Source organism: Gavia stellata, chromosome 4, assembly GCF_030936135.1.
Source record: "Gavia stellata isolate bGavSte3 chromosome 4, bGavSte3.hap2, whole genome shotgun sequence".
In the NCBI taxonomy this organism is placed as follows: Eukaryota; Metazoa; Chordata; class Aves; order Gaviiformes; family Gaviidae; genus Gavia; species Gavia stellata.
In genome coordinates, this window is record NC_082597.1 from 17,195,088 (window position 1) to 17,219,724 (window position 24,637).

The window sequence follows — 24,637 nt, forward strand, 5'->3', positions numbered from 1 at the left end:
TCTTCACTTTGTTGTACTATAATTGCACTCGCTGCTAGGAATCTCCAACAAAACCACACAGCCCAAGTGATCAATTACATATTGATGATGGAAATAGCAGCCTATATAGTGAACGCTGTTTGCCTGCAATTTGTCCTGAAAGATACATTCCCATGAAGGTCCCAGTTCTTCTGCAGCTGTAAATCATGAGAATCTCCAGGCTGCAGCACTGAAAACAGTTTCCATCAGCAAAGGTCCAAGGCACAGAGTTTAAACAGTAACAGATTACTGAGTCACTCTGATGGAGAGCAACAAAAATAGTCCAAAATTAACTGAATACATCATTGTAAATAACTAACCAAGCAGTAGATGAGCACATGTGCTGTCAGGACTTAGTGCTTTTTCCGACTATTAAGCAGTTTAGGTTCCCTGTATCCTCAATACTGCTGTAAAAATTATCTAATCTCTTAGAGCTGTAACATTAAATACCACCTGCCTATTTGTTGGTTTATCTCAAAAAAGTTTGTGAGACATGAATGTATCAGCAAAATACCATGAGTTTGGGGTAGCTCTTCCCATGCACACTCTTGCCCTTCAGTAAATACATGGTAGTCACCTCTTTTTCATCAAAGTTAGGATGCCTCCAGTTGTTTTGCACTTGCTGCTGGGTAAGAAGCTACAGGCAAGCAGTCACGGTTTAGTGGGTGAGCTACGTTATCTTCTTACTTGTGAGTTTAACTTCGACAACATTTTTAAAGCCCTTTCATTTTCTCAGCTGACATGTGCTAGAGCAGTGCAAGGAGCTGTTGCTATATAAATCTAAATTCAGCTGGTAGGCAGATGCAAGGAATGTAACAACAATTTTTAATTCATGCAAGGAGCTAATGGGGATCCAGCTAGGAAGTCCTTCTTTCCTTCTTCCACTAACCTGTAACTAGGAACTGTCTTCTGCTCTAGTTCTTTAGATAAGCTTGTGAAAAAGAACAAAAGCTGATCCAGTTTGTCCTTCATTTTTTAAAAGCTAATGGGAAGTATAGGTTGCACTGGTAGTGAGTTTTTTATTTTCACTTTATTACAGTTGCTGATATTTCTGTCAAACTCTGCCTGTTAGCGTTCTTTAGTGATGTAAAGCATTCCCATAGGCTGAGTCAGGAGCTGGAACAGTATGAAGGGTTTCATTCCCAAGTGACAACAAAGCCATGCTAACTGCAATCAAGGCAAGTGCAATCCAGTTTGATACCGAAAGAACAATTTTCTATTATTTAGATTCCCTTTGGGTAGTGACAGAAATGAGTGAGTTCCCCAAGTGTAGCAGGTTGTTGCCTCTCTCATGATGATCTCAGGAAATGGGCTCTGATTGCAGTCACTTAGTGTCACGTAAAACCTCTAGTAAATGGATTTGGGAAAGATGGGTTCAGTCCTCCTCATCTCAGGCCGCTATGGTCACAAGCAAAGTGCACGTCCTGACAGCCAGCAGTATTAACACCATTAACCTGCCTGAGGATGGGACCCTGAACTTGGTTGTGCCACCACTGCTGGGGTGGCTGGTGCCCCACCATCAGGTAGTCCAGTCCCCACACTTACATCCAAAGCTGAGAGCCCTCCATGCCTGTGGTCACCTTGATAGTAGCATGGCCCCATTACTGGAGTCTCTAAATGCAGTCCTTCAGGACTTCTCTCTTCTGATCTCTTTCAGAGGCCACCTCCATTTAAGGGAGTTTTTGTCTAAGAGTGGCAATGTTTGGTCATCATTATTGCACTAAATAACACGCATGCTTCAGCTGAGTCAGAGCACATATATTCTTTAGAAACAAAGAAAGAAGTTCTAAAAGTAACAATGACTACAATGTAAAATAAACATTATTACTGAAGAGGAGCTTTAATGAAAGACCTTGTATACCTTCCATTAAATCACACTAAAAATAGAAACTGCTGGGAATGACATGAGTGACAAATTACTTAAAAGTCAATAGCAACATGCTCATGTTTCAAAATAACGCTTGACAGCGCTAACATTTTAAAGTCCAGCTCTATGAGCTGTAGAGACTAAAATTTCCAGAGATGAGTTTTTATGGATGTGCGTCAAAATCTATGTTTGGGGCCATAGGTGGAAGTGCGTTGGTCTGGGTAAGTGCTGGGTGCCCCAGGTCTCAGGGTAGTCAGCTGGAGTTAAGGATGCTCAACACCTCCTCCCCAAGAGCTGCTAAAAAGATGAGTAAGGGAAGATTTAACAGACATTAACTTCCTTCCCCACAAACAAACCGTGAATGCACGGGAGGGTTTTGTTCTCTTTAGGACCATACTAAACCTGCATAATATGTTAGATTTATGCACTGGAATAACCTTTCATCTGCAGGAAACCAGAAGTTTGGATTAGGAGTAGCTAATTAACCTGACTTCTTCCAGCCCGCAAGTCTCTTGAGAGACATCTTTTCCACAATTATGAGATAATTATTGCAGATGGACAGTTTTCTCTTTTCCAAAGCTAAACTATTAAACAAGTTAAAAAATGTAATGGACACTTATATTCTTTATGGAGGTGACACTGGAGCTACATAGTTAAAGTCGAACAGAATTTTACGCTTAAGGTAGGGATTTAGCAGGGACTTTCGGTTTTTGAGGCATGGAAGTATATACTTGCCTCACCAGGGCTATAGCTATCAGAGGGCTTGCAAGTAAATCAGGCAATTAATTTAGGTATTAAAATGAGCTTTAAAACATGCCTTTAAAGAAATTTACCATTTGAGATCAGATATTTTTTGTTCTTAAGAAGCTTATTAGTTAGACTTCTATCACATTTTAATTAAAGTTCACCTAAATTATTGCACAGGCTATAAGTGAATGGAAGAATTGTTTCAGTGGTGTTTTTCTCCATTGTGTTTCATAACTGAAAGGTTTTGCCTTAAGCAGAACCTGAGGGAATAAAATTTTCTAAGAGAAAAGTAAAGAATTCCCTTCTAAAATGGCTGCAATCTTCCTCTGTTCTAAATAACACAAAGCAGATAGCTGGTCCCAATTAGGGACATATTGCAAAAAGCACACTTTTCTCATTTTAGTCCCAGTTGACTGCTGAGCAGAGTTGAATGGAATCTCTTCATTCACTGGCCTCTCAAAGTATTCCTAACTTGATTACTTACTGGCACGGTGGGCTACCATCTTCCCCAGGAGCAGATTAGGCTCCCTTTTGATGAGCTTGGTGGCTACTGATGGCCATCCTGAGGCAGAGAAGCTGGTGGTGTCAATGCCACTGGCAGCAATGGGAGGTGGTGACCACCCCAAGCAGTGAAAGGGGCAGCAAGGATGAGCTATGGGGTGTAAAATGCTGTGGTCTTCACGCCTGGGGAGAACAGAGGCATATGGCCCCACAGGTGTGCATGAGTTGGTTACTCTGCACCAGACTGGCATAAAACACACTTGTCTGTCATTGGATCTGCAGGGAGGGCTAAGGAGGTCCTTTTGAGGTTGGAAGTGTCCCAGCTTCAAGCCACTTGAAAAGTTTTACTTATTCAGCTGCTGATGCTGAGGCAGCTGGAATGAGGATTGCCTTGGAGGAAATCCAGAGGTGTCCAAATGTGGGAATGCCCAGTGTGGCACACAGCTCTGCCAAGCAGAGACCTTGGCAGGGGGGGAAGTAAAATCTAGTGCCTCTCTAAAATAATTTGAACATAGAATATCCCATAAAAAATAAACATGAGGGTATTTAATAATTTCACATCACTTTTGCCTTATACAAGAAATACTCATGACACACATTTAATAACTTTTCCTAAATTATTATGTGCTTTCAACTCTTATTAAATTTTAATGCTGTTTTCTTCTGATATTATTGCAATCTGCATTAAGATCATAATCCAAATTTTTCTAAAATATGCAAATAGAAAAGTAATTGTTACCTTTGGGATTTTGATAATGGAAGTGTAATCACTGTTTTCAGGATCCTTTCATAACTAAGGACGAAGAACCAGGCACTTACAGGCCTTATGATCTCGGAGAGGAAATGGGAGTCTGGGTGAACAACTCCGATGGTATAACTCCTGCTGTTGGAAAGGTTGGTTAATTAAATTCTTTCATGCATTTGGTCTAGTGCTGCTTCAAAGTGATCAAGCAGCTGTGTAACAGAAATGAGAAGATAACCAGGTGTTATACCTGCGAATTCTAGGCCTGGCCCCCTGGAGACTCGGTGTTTCCTGACTACACCAACCCCAGGACAGTTGAGTGGTGGACCCAGATGTGTCTGGAGTTTAAGGATGTCCTTGACTACGATGGGATCTGGATTGTATGTCTCATTATATTTCCCCTCCCTTCTTTTGAAAAAAGGAAATGAAGCTTTTGACATGTGTCTTACTCGCTTTATTAAAGGATATGAATGAACCGTCCAATTTCTTAAGAGGCCAGTATCCTGGATGTGCTGTTAATGATATCAATAACCCTCCTTACGTTCCTAGTAAGTAAAGTTTCCTTGACAGTCTTTCTTTTTTTTAATCCTAGATAGGCTATTTCTTAGAAAAAATTCCATCCTTTCATTTTCCATCTTTCTCTGCCTGTTTTGTGTGTTCAGTTACATTTTTGTTCAAGACTCCATTGGCTCAGCTTTGGTGGAGTATCAAACATAAGCCACTTTCCTCCATCACTGGGGCTGCCTTGTAACAGGACTAGAAAAACAGGCCTTCCCTGCCATTCTCTGAGCAACTGGTCTGCATCAGAGAAAGGGCAAGATTACCTGTATACTGTAACACAGGTACAGATTTATGGAAGGAGTAACCCTTCTGCCTTACCATCACAACTGCTAGTCCCGGGGATGGGCAGTCTCTGCCTTTTCCACAAACCATGCTAAGGAAGATGGCATCTCCCTGATGCCTTAATTCAAAACCTTTTCTTTCTCTTAGGAAAAAAATTTTCATTGCCTTACTAGAAATGGGCTAAAAATAAGTTTAAAAATGCCCAAGCCTATGGGAGACTGATAGGAATGGGAACACCTCTTCCAGTAGCCAAGTTAATGACATGCTCGTTCTTGCCCAGGAAGCCATGAGTACTTACAATTAGTGCCAGTGGTCCTGGCAATCAATCCAGCCAACATTTCCCCAGGAAAGCCTGGCTGCCCAATCAGTGCTAATATGCAGCTGGAAGTTGATACCTAAATGAGTTATTGATAGTGAAGTATTGGAAATGTGCCCTTTTTCCCTTCAGACTGTTGTACTGTCGTGTGAATTCTTCATTTTATTTATTACATCTCATTTCTTTTCACTCTGAAAACAAGAGAAACATAAACGTAACAAAAGCATGACAAAATATTATAAAGAGATTGTAAATTATTGAAACCAGAAGCAGAGCTTTTAATTATGATTTTGGTGTTTGCTCTCTTTGTGGGGAAACAGCTGATTGTAACTGTTGTATACTGGCCCTTGTATACTGGTGGGTCTTGTCATTGACCAAAGCCCAGGAACTGATGAGACATATCCACCTTTGCCTTAAGTTACCTCCATTTTTGTCAGCATTCAGAGCTGCAAAAAAAGGTGTGAGACTTTGGGGAAGATGGCCAAAACAGCAGAGCTCCCTTTACCCTCACAAATAAAGAACTCAGGCATGAACCCATAAAGAGGCTTCTGAGCCATGAAGCTGAGCTTTGCAGCAACTAGCATTGAAGTCTGAGCCATTATAGGGGAGTCAGACTTAGAGACCTAGATATCTACATGACATGTAAGGATGAGAAATGATGAAGACAGGTGTGTTTTGAGCCCAGTTTCTCTCTGCCTCTCTCCTTCTCATCCACATATGCACCTACTTCTGCTTGCGACTCACAGTGTTGGTCTCCCTTTTGCAGACAGAAGCCTAAGGCATTTTTGCCGAGATGTAGGAGGTTTGTTTTCAACCAGTGTTTAAGGACTTTCTTTTATATTCCACTTTATGCCAACACTGTGCATGCTCTTGGCTGTCCAAGCCCTTGACTGCTGTAGGTGTGAGGTGGGACTTAAGCTGCTTAGTCCACCAGACATTAGGACCCTCCTGGGGTTGGCAGGGGGTTGAGGGTTCACTTTTTTCATAGGTGACTGAATCTGTGCAAGTCCCAGTGTCAGTGCCTCAGGCTTTTTGTCAATGTAGCCTTCAGCCTCCTTATCTAAATTATAACCACGATTACATGTAACTGTGGTTTGAACTTCTAAAAACAGATGTCCTACAAATCAATTTTCTATAAAACACTTTATACTGAAGATTAATATGCGATTGTAAAATAATCAGTATTACTGAGGCAGAATACAAAATACTCAGAATAAGAATGAAGCATGAAAATGAGACTCATGGCAGCATTTTCTTTCATGTCCCACATTAATTTTATAGGGCTAATAATTAAGTGCCACTGGGACATTAAGTGTGACTTTCCCCAGAACCTTACTGTCTTCTTCAAAGCTGTATCAGTCAAAGATACTTGGAAATTGCCTATAAATTAAGTTATTTCTGATGCAGATCAGCCACACTGCAGTCTTTGTGTCTAAAGATCCAAACACAAGGATTCCAGCTGTGGTAGCACAGCAGAGCAGAGAGGGTAATGGGGTTTCAGGTACAAAAAAACGCACTTTGTAGTAATGAACTGCAAACGTACAGTAAAGTGCGATTAGGCAGTGAGATTGCTTGCTCACTCAGAGATATTTACAATAGTGCATGCACCTAATTAAGCATGCAAAAGAAGAATATTTGAAAATCTACCTTCTTTCTTTCTTTGAGAGGATTTTATAATATTTTCACCTCCATCTCTAAAAATAGATACATCGTATAAACCAAATATCTGATCTGCCCAATTCCTGCTGAACTTCACATGGCATTTTCATGGACAATACCTGCAGAGGATGAGAATCACATTTTCCACACCAAATGGGCTTTGCCAGCATCTCCTTAATATGGGATCAAAGACCAGGCAGCATCTGTGCAGCCACTTTGTGCCTCATATTGCTTCCCCTTGGCTCAGCTAAACCGGTGCTGTGCCAGCGACATCAGGGCTACCCCGTCTATTACTGAAGGCAAAAAGCTACCGCCGCCTCCACTGCCTGTGACCTGCTGATAGAAAGAGTTCCTGAATAATCCAGCCGCATGTGAATATACCCATTATAATCTGTCCTTGCTCTCTTCTGTGCAGCGTATCGGGCCATGGCAGATGACACCCTGTGGACTGCTGCACCTCATGCTCTTTCCTCCCCTGCACACCTCCGACACTCCCCACTCATTGCTCGCAATGCGACTTGGGGCTGTGCTGTTAGTCCTGCTGACTTTTAGTCCTAGATGCCTCAGGGGAAGAGAAGGGCTAGAGTTGAGCTTAGGTGTGAATTTTGCCATGATAGGGCAGAATCATGCTATCTACCTACATCTGCAGCTGAGTGATACGCAAACCGAGGTCTCGTAATTTCACTCAACCATACAGGTTCCCTGGGCGTCTGAATTGCTGGTTTTGTTGGTTTTTTTTCTTGCAACATTTTTGCTCTTAAGTAAAATTTGTCACTATGTAAAAGAATATGGAGGTGTATTCTTCATTCAGCAATGCAGAAACTTTCTTTCTGGCTATTGCTTACTGAATACGTGATATCTGTACAGATGTTTTGAATTATTGGACATAAAACTTGAAATTAATTAGCAGTGTTTACTCAGTCCTCTTACCCTCCTGAGGGCACATGTATGTGCCTGTCTGCAAACAGGTATTCATGGCTGCGTGCTAACATCTAGTCAGTGCACTTCTTTGGCTTTTCCTCTTCCCAAATCCTTTGGTGTTTTCACCCCTAAATGAGTAGAAATATGAAGAGATTTGAATCGTGATGTATATAACTTTACAGTGTTTTGTATCATTCTCAGGCATTTCTGATCGTTCCCTGGCACAAAAGACATTGTGTCCTGACTCCAAGACTTACCTTGGAGAGCATTATAACACACATTCTCTCTTCGGCTGGTCACAGACAGCACCAACTTTCCAGTAAGTTTTCTAAGTATTTCTAAGCAGATTTCAGGTGACTGAAATACATTTTAAAAGCTGCTGATGTTACCTGGGAAATCTGTAATAGTATCTAATAAGAAACAGCTCTATGCTTCATTTTACTGTTTGTCATTTAGTAAGAAGTTTCAAGAAAAGAGAATCTTGGAAGAAGAAACGGAATCTTTTCCAGTTTTACTTTTCTTAGCTAAAAATCAGGATCTACTTGTAGGGCCTAACTCTTCAGCTGCTGCTGTTGTATAACTAGAGCAAGATGTTCCTACCCTCCATTAGAGCTGCTCACGTGCGGCTGCTGCAGAAGTAGCCTTGTGTGGCATCAGGGAATTTTTCCATCCCTTCATTACCGTGGCCCAAGCAGAGGAGTTTCTGTTGCTGCCGGTGAAGGATCCGAACACGCAGCTCGCCTGGCTGCTTCTGGAGCTGCCTCTGGTTCCTGGCAGGCAGCGTTTTGCATTTTGGCTTGGGGCTCAGTCGGTCCAGGAGGGCAGAGCTGCATTGCGGCACAGTTGCTGTCGGCTACTGTAAAACTCATTTTGCAGCTGGGAAGCACTCAAAACTAGCTTACGCAGGCAGACTGTTGCTGTGAAGTTGGAGTGACAGCTGTTGGATTAAATCAAATGGGCAAATCATGCCTTTTCCAGTGGAGATTGAGCTAAAGCATGGATAAGTTTAATACGGCAACGTAAGTGCCAAAGCAGGGGTCCTTGTGCTGGCTTATTTCAGTATTTAGCACTCATTTTCAGCAGTTGTATTGTGATAGCATCCAGAGGGCATGGCTAAGTGAGCCTACTCACGGTGTTGATGCACTTGTATTTTATACGCCAAGCCTGGGGGAAGGGAAGCACTGGGTAAAAGCCAGAAGCAGTTTGCCAGCTCTTGTGGGCCTGGCTGAAGAGCAGTCCAGCTTTCAAGAGAAGGAGCAGAAAGCCCTCAAACCCTGGACCTTGCTGGCCACCCAGCCCAGCTAGGACGCATGGGACTTTTGGCACGGTTTTTGGGCCCCTACGCCCCAATCTCAGCAAAGATCCTCCCATCACTGGTCTCTCCACTGAGATTTGTCCTCTACACACTCGGGTCCACATAACCATACACTGTCTTAGTAATACTGTTGGAATAGAGACTTTGGATTTGCCTGTCTTCTTGAGCTGTTTTTTTAGTTTTATTCAAGCTCTGTGCCAGCAAAGCCAATTGCCCGAGACAAACGCTGTGAATTTAGCAGCAAAATCTCCATGTGCCGGCACATCTTCCCCAGCCCCTTCAGCGTGCACACTGTCCTGGCTGCGCTAACCCAAACCAACACCATTGGATGGCTACTGCTGCATGGCTCCTTGCAGCCTCTCCCAGGGCTGTGAACCTTCCCCATTCCTGCAGCACTTGCTTCCAGGGCTTCTTCCAAAAGAAACACATATTTTGTTCAGCCAAATGTCAAGACTCCTTCAAGGCTGGAGAGCACCAGCAAAAGCATAAGTAGAGGCCAGATTTGCTGCAAAGCTGGGAAAATTTGGTGAAGAATTTTTCATACATATCTGTCTGGGTTTCTCAAACACATTTCTTTTCAAGGCTGGTTGTATACTCTTTCTGCATTTGCTCTTCACAAATAATATACTAAATTAAATTACTGACAAGAATATTTAACAAACCAGCATCAACTGCAGGATATTGGCTGAAAACGAATGACAAGTTCACGATCGTATAAAAAACAATTCTAAAAATTATTCTAATGCAGCCAGAGAATAGGAAATGTGTCATCTGTCTCATGTCAAATGGCTTGAATTTGGATACATGAACTAGCAGCAATCAGCTTGTGCATAGCTTAACACCAAGAGTTATTTGCACAGGATATTCTGTAAATAATTTCAATGAACGAATACATTTGACAACATTAGGGCCTGTTCGGCAATGGTTCACAATAGACTGAAATGTATTCAACAAATTACTTGTTGCAAATTGTTTATGCAGCTCTGGGTCATAGTTGAGTTGATCCGACGTTGCCCTCATTAGCACCCGCATTTGCAAATGGAGCCAGAGACTTGTGCTGCACAGCCAGAGGAGAGGACTCATACTCAGGACATCCATGAAATGGCTCCAAAATGCCATTTATACAAAGCACATGGAGTCTTGTGCAGTTATTGAGCTCAGCAGTGCACCTACAACCCATAACCAGCAGGTCCTGCATGGTTCAGGAATTGCACCTCTTGCTGCATATGGCCCATAAGGTTAATATGTTTAGGTTTGCATGAAAGCTGTTGGGGTTTTTGCTTCAGAAACAAATGTTGAAGTATTTTAAAGGCTCTGTGCCTTTACAGAACCAATACTGAATACTGGCCATTATGAATATGGATGAAAGAGCTCTTGATCAAATCTCATTAAGGAAAGGGAGAAGGAGGTGGATGGTGAACAACATGACTAATATTTCATGCTAGGATTTCCCAGACAATCTAAGTTATGTTGCCCAAATCATATTAAAGCAGAACTGAATTTCAGTTCCTGCAATATATAATATTGCAATATGTAATTATGTACAGAGATTATCCTATGTTGAGGAACTTTTTAACAGCTATGTTAATAAGCCATATTGCACTTCCTTGATTTTCTGGTGATGCAGCAAAATTATTTTCAAAAGGCAAGGAAAAATTCTGTAATGAAACCTCATATATGAAACAATGACAGGAAACCAGAGGAAATACTACAAGGATGGGGTGACATTTTGAATTATTACATTTTTGCTTTCTATATTGATTCTTTCTTTTTTTAAGATGTTCAGGTATTGTTTTGATGCTGGTTTGGGGTTTTTTTTACTTTTAATTCCAGAATATTAGAACTTTGTTCGCCAACACAAATCTGTAAATAAATCCTGTATTAAAAAAAAAATACATATTATACTGGGTTTTAGGAGCCTGTAAGACACTAAAATGTACTAATACAGAAAGGAAATTTTGTTTCAGTTCTTCAGTTTGAGACACTGTTGAGAATAAATTAAACACAAATTATTTTTTAGGAAGAGTAAAAAAAACCTGAAACAAATTCATTTGTGGATCAGATAAATTTTTGGTTTTTATTTTGGCCATTGAGTAAAACTTCTCATTATTTGCAGTTTTGCAGCCACATTTTCACATGACTTGGGACCCACAATAATAATTGCTTCACAAATAACACCCCTTCAGATAAAATTGTGCCTGAAAGATAGCTCTATCATATGACTCTTTCAGTTCCCATTCTTATTTTTAATGATCTTGTTGCATTTCTTTGCAGTGTTGCCCAGCAGGCAACTGGAAAACGAGCGTTTGTCTTGAGTCGGTCTACATTCGTTGGCAGCGGGAAGCATGGGGGTCACTGGCTGGGTGACAACTTCTCTCAGTGGAAGGACATGCACCAGTCAATCATTGGAATCCTGGAATTCAACCTTTTTGGCATCCCCTATGTAAGTCCGGCGTCCTTCAGGCAGTTGCTGGCTCATACACAATATCACTTTAAATTAACTCAAATGTTTTCTGGAATAAGCTGCTTGAGATGGCCAGCAGTAACGGTCTCCACAGCATAAGGAACTGCATATTAAAAAAAGCTAAATGTCATCAATCTTGGCTGGCTGAAGAGAAACAAAAATAGCACTGCTAGATTCAGATTAAATCACTGCATGCCATCCAAAACCGATCTCTTTAGATTGTGCATTCTATCATTGAGGTCCCTCCATACATTTCTGGTTTTGCAAACTGGGCTGGAGAATTTGTAGAATTATTGAAATACAGTGAGATCTTCCACAGTGACGTTAATGCTCTAGGAGCCAGTACAATCTCAGTCCCAGAAAAATTCGTAGCATTATGGAGCATTCTTATAAAGTCATCAGAAATAAGTATCTCTTTCTGAAAATTATTTTTATTAACAAACTTCTGTAGTTTCTCATTTTTGGGCCTCAGTCACAATCACAAACACTTATCCAATGATTTTATCTTTTCTTTAGATCGGTGCTGATATCTGTGGGTTTAACTATAACACTACCTACGAACTCTGCTTGCGCTGGATGCAGCTTGGCTCTTTCTATCCATTCTCCAGAAACCACAATGCAGAGGGAAATGCAGTAAGTAAATGAAGTTACACAAACCTGTAGTCTATGATTACAGTCACGACGATGGTGATATATATTACTTCCTCAGAAATTAACCTGCTATTTTCAGGTAAAATGGAGTGGCGGGTGAAAAGGAGTGCTGCACTGAGAGCAGGAATTACACAATGAAGTGTGAATTTTTCCCATCCATAATGTAAAGATGACATAGAAATGCTGAAAAATATGTAGTATCTAACATCCGAAAGCCCTGCAGAAATGTGTACCGCGTACTTTGAATGACAGAAAACGGTCTTCCCACACTGTTGGTAAGATTCATTCCCTCCATCTTCTAGCTGCTGAAGTCCAGGTTTTGTTTAAGAACCAGTGAGTGTCAGCACATCTTCCTTCTCCCTTGTTTACTTCAATTTTTGTTTCAGTACTTCTGTAACTGTAATAGGTATTGCAGGAAGGGGAGAGAGGGCATTATACGCCTTCCTTGTTCTTTAAAAGCAAGTTTCAGACAAACGCCACAGATGATAGAAACTCAGACAAACATGTGAGAACTCCAAAGAGAGCCAGCGATAGCGACAGCATTACCAGCCAAGATGCAACAAAGACTAAAAAAGACCTATGAGCCCATGAGAAGGATGAAGAAGTGCAGTCTCAGTCCAGACCCATGCCGTGGCTTCGACTTATTGTAAAGTCCTTTCACGAGTTGTCGCAGATAGAAAGAAGTATCAGGTTGTTTCTAACTATGAACAGTTTTAAGGTCTTGCAGGCTTTGTAAGTACACTGTGTTTATCTGCAGCCGTGATGAAATGGTTCTGCTAGTTCAGTAAATGTCTTTTTTTTTCTTCCTTCTGTAAACAGATCTGTGCAGTGCTAGAGCTCAGGTTATTAGCTAACCTTCAGGTTTTTTTGAAGTTGCATCATCAAAATGTTGCAACATTTACACCCCCAGAAAGACCTCTGTCTCTACATGAAAGTATGATGAACATTCAGCAACTGGGCAAATGCAGGAATAATAAGCTATAGTGCTGTCATTAAAAGGGTCAGGAATTACCCTGTAGATCCCTGAGATATGCTGAGATATTTCTCTCCAGGACAACAAACGTCCGTGAGGTGTCAGTTCTGCACTAAAATTAGAGGTACCTTATCTATACAAGTTTGCTTGACCCTTCAAGCATGCAAAGCGGGTCTGACCTGGGTGAGTGGGTACTAATCACATACGCACAATTTAATAAGCAGGAAAAGAGCAATGGGTCTACGTGACGGGAGCTGCAATTCGGTGTTTGAGTGAATGACAGAAGTAACAGAAGATACATTTGGTTTTATTGGATTACTTAAATCCATTTAAAGCATTGTGTTCACTGAAAGAAATGAACAAGGCATTTTGGGTGACTCAGCATCGCCTAAGGAGTCTGTCTGGGTTTTTTTGTGAACTTAGGCAATATTTGTACAGTGTCAGAGTACTGGTAAAAATGTAGTGCAATTTTTGAAATAATAGATGGATGTTCTGGAGCTCAGAGCCAGGAGGGAATATTATCAGTAACTAATTCTGATGTAAACATAATAATGGAGAAATTTAACTTAAATATTGAGTTTAATTAATATTAACTTAGCGTTAAAATAAAATCTTAAATATCTACTTTGCCTAATCCATTGGGGATTTCAAATGGTTTAATTAATACTTTTCTTGTCTGAAAAGCACTAGATAATATAAAAAGCTTTGTTACTTCTGTTCCTTTTATGTTTCATTATCCTTGAAATTCATCATATATTCTTCAATTTTAATGAGAAAACTGAGTATTATGGGACAATTTTGTGAGGGAGGAAGGGAGTCGTGTGACTCATTAGCTGGCTCATTTTAGGGCTGGAGAAGGTCGGACAGGAGGAATTAAAGGAGATGTAATTCTTTCCCATATCAGCAGTGCCCCAGGCTGCGTGCTCCACATCCCATCGCAGGGGAGAGTCAAGGTTGCCTTGAAGTAGATCAGAAGCAGCCAACGAGTGTTGACAGATTGCTTAAACCTGCCCTCTTGATGGTGGGACCCAGTATGCATGCCCTCTCTCTCAGGAGAGCATCGCTGGCAGCGAGGAGGCGAGGGGCACTGCTCATGGGTGGGTGTCCCCTCAGTTGGAGCATCCTAAAATGGTGGGCACAGGAGGAGAAATCAAGTTTCTTTGTATGGATGAAATGTTTTCCCCACCACACGTGGTGACTTCGGTCACTCCTGTTGGCTTCAGCAGGGCCATGAATTTACTTTTACTTTTAAATAGATTTGCCTTTATGTTCTTGGCCAACATAATTCTGCTTTTGTCTTTGTTTTGCAGATTATCACTCTTCTCTTTTTCCTGTGTTTCACCTTCTCTGTCCCAGAGGGCTTGCATCTCCAGGACAAATTCATTTCTAGAGACAGGGTGTCTGTTCCCTGAGCACAGACATGAAACCCCAGCTCCCCTCCTGTCGTGATGTTAGGGGCGGTTGCAGACGGCTCACATACATACACTGTGGTGGGGCTCTCTGCGGTGGGTATCTCTGAACTCACTGGAATTTTTCAAATTGAAAAATTTTATACAAATATTAGTTTGGTGATAATGGATGTTGTTCTTAATACATCTTCCAGTTTGCAAATTAGTGCTTTTTCTTATTTAAACATTCACTTTTGTAGCATTATGTCAGCCACAGCTCTCCTTAGGTTGCACACAGGTTCTCTGTTGAATTTGCAGTCCCTAGTTATAATGGTCAGTACAAATCAAAGCTTTTCCTTAATAGGAACAAGACCCAGCAGTGTTCGGAGAAGAGTTTGCCAAGATATCTCGCGCTACGCTTCGGATCAGATACTCACTGCTGCCATACTTATACACCTTGTTCTTCGAGTCTCACGTTCACGGAAACACGGTGGTGCGGTCACTGATGCACGAGTGAGTTTGGAGTCTCTCTTTTTTATCGTATTTTACTCACAAAAGTAGTTCAGCTTCTATGTATAAACTAGTTGATATCAGTTTGAGAATATTCACAGTAATATTACTGCATGCTCTCTCTTAAAAAGAACAGTTTTACAATTAAATCTAATCAAATTATATGCACAAAAATAACTTTTAATATATGGAATGGATTTTCATTAAAATATAATCTATATTTTTTTCTAGTGAAAAAAGAAACTAAGGAGAATTCTGAAAATTTCTTGTCTTAGGCAAATATGGAGTTCTTTTTTATTTTAAAAATAGGAATCACATACCTGTATTTTCTGTATTTGAATGAAATCTATGAAATCCGTATTCTGGTCCAGAATACCAAGAAGGCCTCATACAGAGTAGTGTCCATTTTCCAATCATCCACAGCATTTGCATTTTCCAATTTAGCACTTGCATCTGCATGCTGTGTATGAAACCTACATCTGTGTCCACAAATTGCACAGAGAAAACAGAGATAGAGATGTCTGTGTGTAGAAGCAGGTGCAAAACCAAGATTAATAAATATAGACTGAAAAATCCCTCAGAAAATGTGACCTTAGATTTTTGGAACAACTCATTTTTTCTGTTTGGAAGAAGCAGGAATCAAAGTGAGGTTTAGTTTCCCTCTCAGCATCTTTTAATTAGCTTTTTACCTGCTTTTGGTAAATTTTCTGCTTCAGAGTGCTTTATGCAAAGACTTGAGCAAAAGGAGTCCAAATAATACATATGAAAGGCTACTGCCCAAAGCTCTGGCACAATTTAGTCTCATTGGTGCAGGCTAAGTCCTGGACTGTTGAATGTTCTTTCTCCTTTTAGGTTAAAAACATTTTGGTTTAACGGTAAGGCATTTTTTGCAAATTAAACTGAGATTACACTAAAGTGCAGACCATTTGAGTGTGGAAAAGATATGCACAAAACCTGTTTTGCCCTCTCAGCGTAATGGCTAACTGATAAATTTTAAAAGCAGTATCCTTCCCCTTCCTACTCTGCTACCTTATTTAACTGGATTACATTAAGGAGAAGTTTTATAGGTACTCATGTCTTACAAGGGTCTACATGCTATTTCAAGTATTTATTTTAGCTCTATTTTTGCTTAATGAGTTTTGTGTTAATATTGGAAATGACCATGTTCATTTCGGCATTAATATTAGCTAATCTCTGCTAATACAGAATTACTTTAGTGATGTTAAAGCTGCCTTTCTGACCATTCCCGCATACTTGTACTCTATTTGGGCCACAACTACATTAGCAAATTTCCAAATTTGCTTTGATTTGAATTGTGGAGCAGTCTCAGTTGCACCAGCGGAGACTTCCTTTGAGTGAAACTGAGCCAAAACACTCCAACCATTGATGGGAATTTAGTCAGTGGGACCAGACTGGGATTACTAGGACGTAAAACCTCTAAAATGCATGTAGGGAGCACAGGCATCAGGAGACCCACACAAACTGTTTCACTACCGAGGTCCCATCCTAGTGAGAACATCACTTGCTAATGTTGCCACAGCTAGATCCTAAAATGGCTTAAAAGTATTTCTTACTATTATTAGTTAATTCTGGTTACTATTGTTACTTAATGAGTATTTCTTACCATTTCTAATTAATATTCATTGGTTTAGTGGCTCTGCTCAAGCAGAGAAAGTGACCCAGCTGCTAACAGGAGGAGAAATGGGGGTTTTAGAGAAAGAGAGAACTGAAACAGAAATTTTGATGTACAGGTAATGGAATTTTACATCAAACCTTTCCCTTACTTGTAAGAAATACAAAGGAGAGCTAAAAAAACTGCACTAGTTTTTCAGGTGAAGCTGTTCACAAGCCTCACCGTGAAAACAACTCTGCCTGGGCAGGGAGTCTCCAAGCAATAGCTATTTCATGTGGTCATTGCAGATTTTTCATTCGATTTCAAATATTTAGGTGCTCATTTCAAATAGCAAACAAGAACAACATCCCAGCAGATTCCTATAAGCATTTTAGGTGCCTCTGAGGCTTTCACTCAGTGAAACAGAGACGCCAGTATCTCAGCTGTCCAAAAAGACCGGGAGGTAGTAATCCATTACTGGAAGGGAAAGCTCTGATTAATGGCTAAACAGGGGAAAAGTAAGACAGAAGAGAGGCCAGCAGCTAACCATAGGAAGCATGTAGATGAAATTAAACACCTTTCATAGATCACAGATATGGCTTAATGGCTTATGTTTTCAAAATGGGAAAGTTCATTTCTTTGCTGAATTTGTGCTCATGGTTGCTACAACTGCAGGAGAGTGCTGAGTTAGATGGTGAGATGCTTGATTCCACATGCAGATAAGGTTGACTTCTCTGTTGTCATAATTTCTTGGTCAGCTTTTTCTCCTGAAATCTCCCACAACAAAGTATATTGAATCAGTATTATAATTTTATTACAGCAAAATTAAAAATACAGAGAAGCTATTGAGATTACAAGAAAAAATAATGTTTTATATTTCAAAAACTTTAGGACAAGGTAATTCATCAAAAACCACACCCCACTTTAAATATTTACAAAGCATTATGTCAAAATGCAATAATGACCAAGATCAAGGTGTCCAAAAAAGCTACTGTTTTTGACAGAAAAAGAAACTCTGAATAAATTGAGGTTTCTTTCAGGCAGAGCCTGAGGCATGCCTTCAAGAACGTTTTTTCCGGAGTTCCATGTACTCGCTTAAACTTGCATTATTTTAGAAATCTGAACACCGAATGGATGTCTTTTTATTGCCAAGGTGGTTTTGCTCATTTGAGGTAATTCCTGTAAGTCTGGGCTGGGTGCAGTGTTCGCCTATGCCCTGGGCAGGCAGGGTGTCAGAGCAGGACACTGACACTGAGCCATTCTGCTCCGGCCAGCATACAACAGAAACCTGTCTTTGGACAGGGGCAGCTGCAAAGTCAGTTAAACAGACACAGTAAATAAATTTTTAAACAAATACTTTGTATGCCCTTAGAGAATAATACATTAATATGCAACAGCCAGTGTGAGTTTGTCAAAAACGAATGATGGTAACCAGCCCAGATGCCATCTTTGACAAGGCAGCAGGGCTGTTGGATGGGAAAGGGAGCAGAGAAGCAGGAGGAAGCAGGAGGTACAAGGTACCTTGATTTTAGGAGGGCTTGGGACATACTCCACGTGACATTCTTATAAGCTAACTAGGGGACGAGGATCCATTACGAATTTCCTCAGAGACAGGCTTACAAATGATTGAAAGCCTGTTTAAATTCTGAAGGATTTTATGCCAGATTGAGCGGAGGTTCCTGAGATGGGGAGGATCTCTCCTTTTTGCCAGGTGCTATTCAATATTTTCATTAGCTGATGCATGGTGGAATAGAGATCTCTTCCCAAACTGGCAGATGATGCCAGGCGAACGGGACTGTAAGCGCTCTGAAGGACATGATCAGAATCCAAAATGATTTTAATGCATTGAATAAAATGGACTGAATTCCATAAGTTTTCATCCATTCAGGAAAGGCAGCTAAAAAGCACAATATGTATGAACATTGCTTTGTGTTTGTCCTGCAAAAGATTTCTAATGTAAATCTGTGAAAGGTGCGGGAAGCCAAATCCAAGGATTTTCACAAATGCTTTAGATCCTAGAGCACAGTGTTATTCCTCTGTATTCCCTCTCCTGGCCACTATCCTGCTCTTTGGCTCCCTTGATGAAGTCTCAACCCAGTGGACAGAAATTAAGTTAGTTGTTTTCCCACTGCTGCTATTCTAAAAAGAAATCAGCTCCAGCATTTTGTGGGGGTTCTGCTTTGCTCCAGTATGGTAGGTGTTACTATAATTTCTCAATCTCTGTCCAGCTTTTGGCATTCCCTCAACCAGGAAAAATATTTGGCGGTGTTGAAGGTTATCTTGAGGAAGTATATTTCTTGTTGCAGTGAGTAATATCAAAATATTCTGCAAGTTCTATAAAAATGTGAATTAACATTCTGTATTTCAACACTAGATTTACCTCTGATCAGCAGACTCATGGAATAGATACTGCCTTCCTTTGGGGACCTGCTTTTATGATTGCTCCCGTTCTTCAAGAGGCAAGTACTGTAATTAAAAAATGCCATCATGCTGGAATAAAAGAAATGAACTGCACTTAGGGCATTGGATGACATTCAGGGCATGTTTGCTCATATCTACCATTTCTTCCCTCCACTGTCAAAGCTTGCAGAACACATTCGGAGCAGCACAGACAGTACAGAGCTGCCCAGTGCTTGAAGTGGGAGGATGAAAGTGAGGGCACAGCACTTCCCTTGAAGTGGGAGGATGAAAGTGAGGGCAGGGCATTTCCCTGTGTCATGAATGAGTGGTTTAGGCCACTTAAAGAATCACCATCAAGGATATTGGAAAAAGGGATTTTAATAGAAGTTTATAAAAATGCGACTTAACAGAATTCAATGGCAAGGTTCGCTGTATTACTTACTAAAACATACAAAGGAAATAAAATTTGAGTTGAATCAGAATGGTTTATACATAGAGACTGGAGAAATAAAAGGGTAAAGAGGACCCTCCCATTGAGTCATGAGGTTCAGGATGGACCCCCTTACTTTCTAAACTTGTCAGAGGGGAGTTCGGGTGTGGCTGAATCCAGACTTAGTCTCAGACTTTGTCAACAGTTCATGTATAAGGGAAAGGAAAGGGTACAAGGAATGAAGAAATCCTCCCATTGAGTCATGGGAGACTCTCCCAGAGAAGACTGGCTGGGTCCACTCCTAGTCCCAGACTTGGACAACGGTTTATGTCTAGTGGGAGAAATACAAAGAGTAGAGAAGACCCTCCCATCGAGTCACGAGGTTCAGAATAGACCTCTGTTGTTGTCTTGCTTTCTAAACTTTTTCTCAGAGAGGAGTCTAGGGGCGGCTAGATCTAATCCTAGTCTCAGACTTGGTCAATGGTTTACATCTAAAGGATTATATCTATTTAGGAGCAGTCTAAAGTTCATTCACAGGTTAAGGTGAATCATAAGATCTTAGCAACACTTCATCATGGATTAGTTTAACATTTACAAAGTGAGTTGATAGAATTTACTACAATCACAACAGTGGCTTGATTACAGATTTGGAATGATACTATTATACTTGCTGTTGAGTTATCAAATTGATTCACACGTGCACACACACAGACACAAAGATATAGAGATAGTATAAAAGATATACCTGTTAAAAATTCCCCTCGAGTTCTGTGTAATATTCACTTCACATGTCTCAGCATTTCTCAACAGGCCAGGGTTGAGCCTCGAGGAGGAGAGGGTTTTAGCCCAGGTCTCGTCACCTGCTTTCAGTGGCGGTCCTCCAAATTTCACAAACTGGAGAGTTAGTGAAACTCTGAGAGGTGTCCCACTCAGAGAGAGATGCTGGTTGCAGCCCACTGCAGTCCAGGAGAGCTCAAAAGGTCTCACTTGGGACCGCTGTTTATAGGTTCCTAAGATAATTGGTTTTAGTCATCAGCAAGTTACTGAGAAGTTACTGGAATTCCGGTAACACTGCTACCATTCCACTGGGGCTATGGTCCAGGTAAGGGATGTTCCAAGGCTGTCAGGGGATGACTGATTATTCCCACTCTATACCTGTCTTGAGTTGGGTAACAGGAGTGCTTGGCTCGGTCAGTGCTGCTCCCCACCTTAGCCATGCGAGAGGTCCTGGTACAGTCAAGGGACACTTAACCATCCAACTCATTGCGCAAAGGCCAAGGCCTAGCCGGAATTCCTGAGATTGCAGAGTGGCCCGGGAAGGGGTGGAGGGGAAGGAATGCACCACCACACCCTGCTACTCCAAGCGCCGAATGGATGTAAACAGGCTGGATGCTGCCCCTTGCGTGCTCCTGTTATTGAGCTGACAGCTCCCTCCAAGGACACACACACAGAGCAGTGATTGTCGAGCTAGGAAGAAACATACAGATATTAAAGCAAACTGGTTTCCATATTAACACTCATCCAGAGCCTTTTGGAACTGCAGCATCTCAAGGGCTGTGCTAGGATTTTCCCAGCATCTCAGGCAAACACAGTCATTACAGAAACAGCAATGACAAAGTTAGCTGCTAATACGACAGGTTTTAAAAAGCAGCATTTTCCTATGGCTGTGCTGGGCATGGTGCTGGGGTCAGGGCTCTCACTGCTCGGCTGGAGCAAGGGCGGGTTTCTCTCTTTGCCCCACCACTGACTGCTGACAGCACCAGAAAGGTCTATCTGAGCAGAGCTAAATATTTGCATATGATGTATCCTTAAGCTGTTTGTGATCAGCATGCTGCCAGAATATCTGATACATTTTCTAGATGTTGCGGATGATCAAACAAAGAAACTGGCCACTGTTAGTCACCTTTTTTTATCCAGCTCTTGTGCTTCTGTGAATTTAAAAGGAAATTCTGCATCTAAAACCATTCTGACTCCATCGAGGCACTTCATTTGTCAGTCCTTCATCTTCAGACTCCCCCAGGTTTCTAATAGCTGATGACTAACAAGCAGGTTTCACAGGGTCTCAGACCAGCAAGATGATGAAAGATGTGAGAGAAACCTACCCACAAAGAGGGGGTGACAAGCCAGGGGTGGCTTCCTGCAAAGAAGTGAATGAAAGGGAACATTATAAGGATATATAAAATGATAGGGGCTCTAGATAAGGGGTTCCTGATGTTTTTTGGGGGACTGCAGCACAGAAGGAAGGCTGGGTGCCTGTGGCCTGATGGGGGAAGCAGAGTGTTGGAGGCAACACATTGCTGGGTCTTGCGGTGGGAGACAGGTGGCAGCCAGGGCTTGTGCCAGCTAGCGGGGCCGGGGGCAGAGGTGAGCTGTAAGCCCCTCACCGTGGCATTGCAGGCCAGCAGGGACTGCATCAAACTGCAGCATGGCACCTGCTTGTCTAGAGAAGGTGGGTCAGGGTCGGCTTTCCCTTCGCTCCTTGAGTCCTAGGCTGTAGCAAGTGAGCCATCCATCAAAATTAAAACAGGGAACTGCCTTACACTCTGGCTTGTTATTTGGGGAGTCATGAAAGCAAGGCTCATCACGATTCAGATGGTGGTTACACACTTCTCTGCAGACCAGAATATCCAGGGCTGTCATAATAATGCAGAGAAAATATGGAGAAAGGGGCATCTTGACTTTATAGGGTTTTTCATTCAAGTTTTCAAGGCGCTTTATAGATTAAGCCAACCTTTAATTGTTCAACAGCTAGTAAGATCTAAACAGACAAAGCAAACTAGCCCAACTTTACTTACTGCAGCACTAGGGCACCTTGCCTGAAACACCTAGCACAGCCCACTGTGGGAGACAAGCTGCAGCACAAGAAAAATTTCCAGTTTAGCAATTCTTGTATTCTCATGTGAGATTTGCATACTTTAATAAATCAGTTATTTCTTACTCCTTCTATTTGTTTTTACATATATGTGTGTGTGTGTATATATATATGTAAAAGAAATCCCTAAAATGTCAAATGGTAACTTTGCCTTAACTTTTCTCCTCCACCTTTACTTTTTATGCTCCACCTGCTCCCTGCAGTAAACCTTGGGGGTAAACTATAACTCTGCAAAGGAGCAGACATCTATGTTGAGAGTCAGAATTAATCTGTTTGTGAGAATAAGCAACTCGCGACAAAAAAAGGAAGTATGTTTTGATTCCAACTTTTCCTGGATTTATTAATTTAGAGTGCCTTTGGCGTGATTTCATCCCTGCAGCAATATGATACAACGCATGCTGCAAATCAAAGTACAGCAATTGTGCAGTTAGCAGCACATTACTTATTATTATTTATCTACAACTTTAAATTGTTGCCAAGAAGATAAATATCTGTGTATCCTCCTTGGCAGACATTACTCTTTGCCTGTTTCTGCAACAGGAACCATGCAAGAGTCTCTGAGCAGTGGTGTCCCCCCATTTTGTCATCAGATGTAAACTCCTATCTTGCAAAGGCTGCCATAGACCTCGCTGGGATTGCTCAGATGTTAGAGGAGTGCACCTAGGCCAGTTATATTTGCAAGACATAGAGCTATGTAGTAGACCAAAATAATCATATAACATTGACTCATCCCACGGAACTGCAGTAAAACCCCCCAGATAGGATAGGCTCATCTGTTTAACATTATAGATTAGCCAGCACTAGTCCACTGTTATGATAATAACTCCGCCATAATAGCCAAGATTTGATGTTATTAGTATATTCAGCGTACATCTCTCCAAGCGCAAATATAATAAAGCTAATATAATACCAGAAATGCAAAAAGAAGAAAGACTTTAATCACTTTATAACAATTACAGGGAGCAAGATCTGTGGATGTATACTTCCCTGAAGCACCATGGTTTGACTACTATACCGTATGTATTTTTAAGATTCAGTTTCTTACACTTTTTTTATGTAATTTAAAATGGTACAGCAAAATAACTCTTAGCAATGTTCAGCAGTATTTTTACCTCAGCATCTGTGTTTAAGAAAACTAGAACACAAAAAGTCTACACCAGACTAGCTGGGAAAGTAAATTACACAGCTTTCAGTAGCATTTTATTTTCTATTTTTGGTTTGTAAAGCTCTAAGACACAGAGAACTGAATTTTCAAGAAATTCATGAAACTGTCAAGATTTCTTTCTTTTTCCCTCCTTATTGTATGGTTTAATTCTTGTACTGATGCACTTCCCTCTATAGAAACAGAGACAGAAACCTGAGTCGTACTCCTGAGAACATGCTGCAAACCATTTCATGCATGCAGTTTTGCACATGCATGACTTTTGACAGAAGGCATATTTAGAGAGGAGGGTGAGGCTCCCCTCCAAAAGATGCTTCCAAGAGATGCAGAACAATCTGCTCTGTGGAAAATGCCAGCCTCTTCTAGCTTCAGGGACTACAAGTTTTGACCTTTTGAACACCATCTCCAGTATTGCATTTCCAAAAGTGCTCAGTTTCACCCTAACTATGCTCTGCTGCAATATGGAAGATAAGACCAGTGTTGGCTTCAGCAGTAGTAGTTAGGCTGATGCTAAGAGCTTTCGGATATGTGAGCCCAGGAGCATTAGGCTGTTGTTAACTACCCTGAGCAATGCTGGCAGAGGAGCACGCAGGACAGAAATGCTCTCAGAGGAAATTCAGAATTATTTTTAAAGACGTTTGTTCATTTCCAGCATTTGGCTGGTGTCCTCAGGTGGACGTTCATCCAACCCTTTCCCTTTTCTCTTTTTGTAAGACCATGGCAATGCAAGGTTGAGCATTTCATTTGGCTTTCCTTGTTATGGTTCCCTCTGAGCCCCCCTTGCTGGGCCTGGCATGGGGACGACAGCCCCGGCATCCCTTGCCCTGCCTGTGGAACATGCCCCCAGGATTAGCAAAGCTCAGCTCCCAGCTTTTGGCACATACTTGCCATACACATGAAGCTTATTCAAAAACAAGGTTGGATACTTACCATAAGTTATAATTACCATTTACAGAGGGCAAGAGCAAAGCCTTTCTGTTATCTACTCTGTATGTAAGCCTTGCCTACACCCGGTTTTGAGGCATTAAACCAGGAAAGAATAATGCAGATAACTTATGCTAGTTGTCTACACGTATAAAGTTTTCACTCATTGAATGCTGTAATTACTTTTTGAAAAGGGAAGACTTGTCCTTAAAAAAGAAGAAAATCTACAGTTGACATTCCCAAATGATTATGAATCACTTACCTTAAACTGAAATGTGACAGGCTCCGTATACATAAAAAGAGAAAGGAAAAGTTTCTTCTG

At 41.2% G+C, this 24,637-nt stretch overlaps 1 protein-coding gene across 1 annotated transcript in view; it reads left to right on the plus strand.

The window, feature by feature from the left end:
* Positions 1 to 24,637, plus strand: part of LOC104261902 (sucrase-isomaltase, intestinal) — a 46,320-nt gene that overhangs the window by 15,981 nt on the left and 5,702 nt on the right. The window contains exons 7-13 of the mRNA XM_059816025.1: positions 3,914 to 4,027; positions 4,139 to 4,255; positions 4,339 to 4,423; positions 7,816 to 7,933; positions 11,204 to 11,372; positions 11,910 to 12,026; positions 14,724 to 14,918. Of these exons, the coding sequence (XP_059672008.1) occupies positions 3,914 to 4,027; positions 4,139 to 4,255; positions 4,339 to 4,423; positions 7,816 to 7,933; positions 11,204 to 11,372; positions 11,910 to 12,026; positions 14,724 to 14,918 (915 nt within the window). The remainder of the gene's footprint in view (positions 1 to 3,913; positions 4,028 to 4,138; positions 4,256 to 4,338; positions 4,424 to 7,815; positions 7,934 to 11,203; positions 11,373 to 11,909; positions 12,027 to 14,723; positions 14,919 to 24,637) is intronic.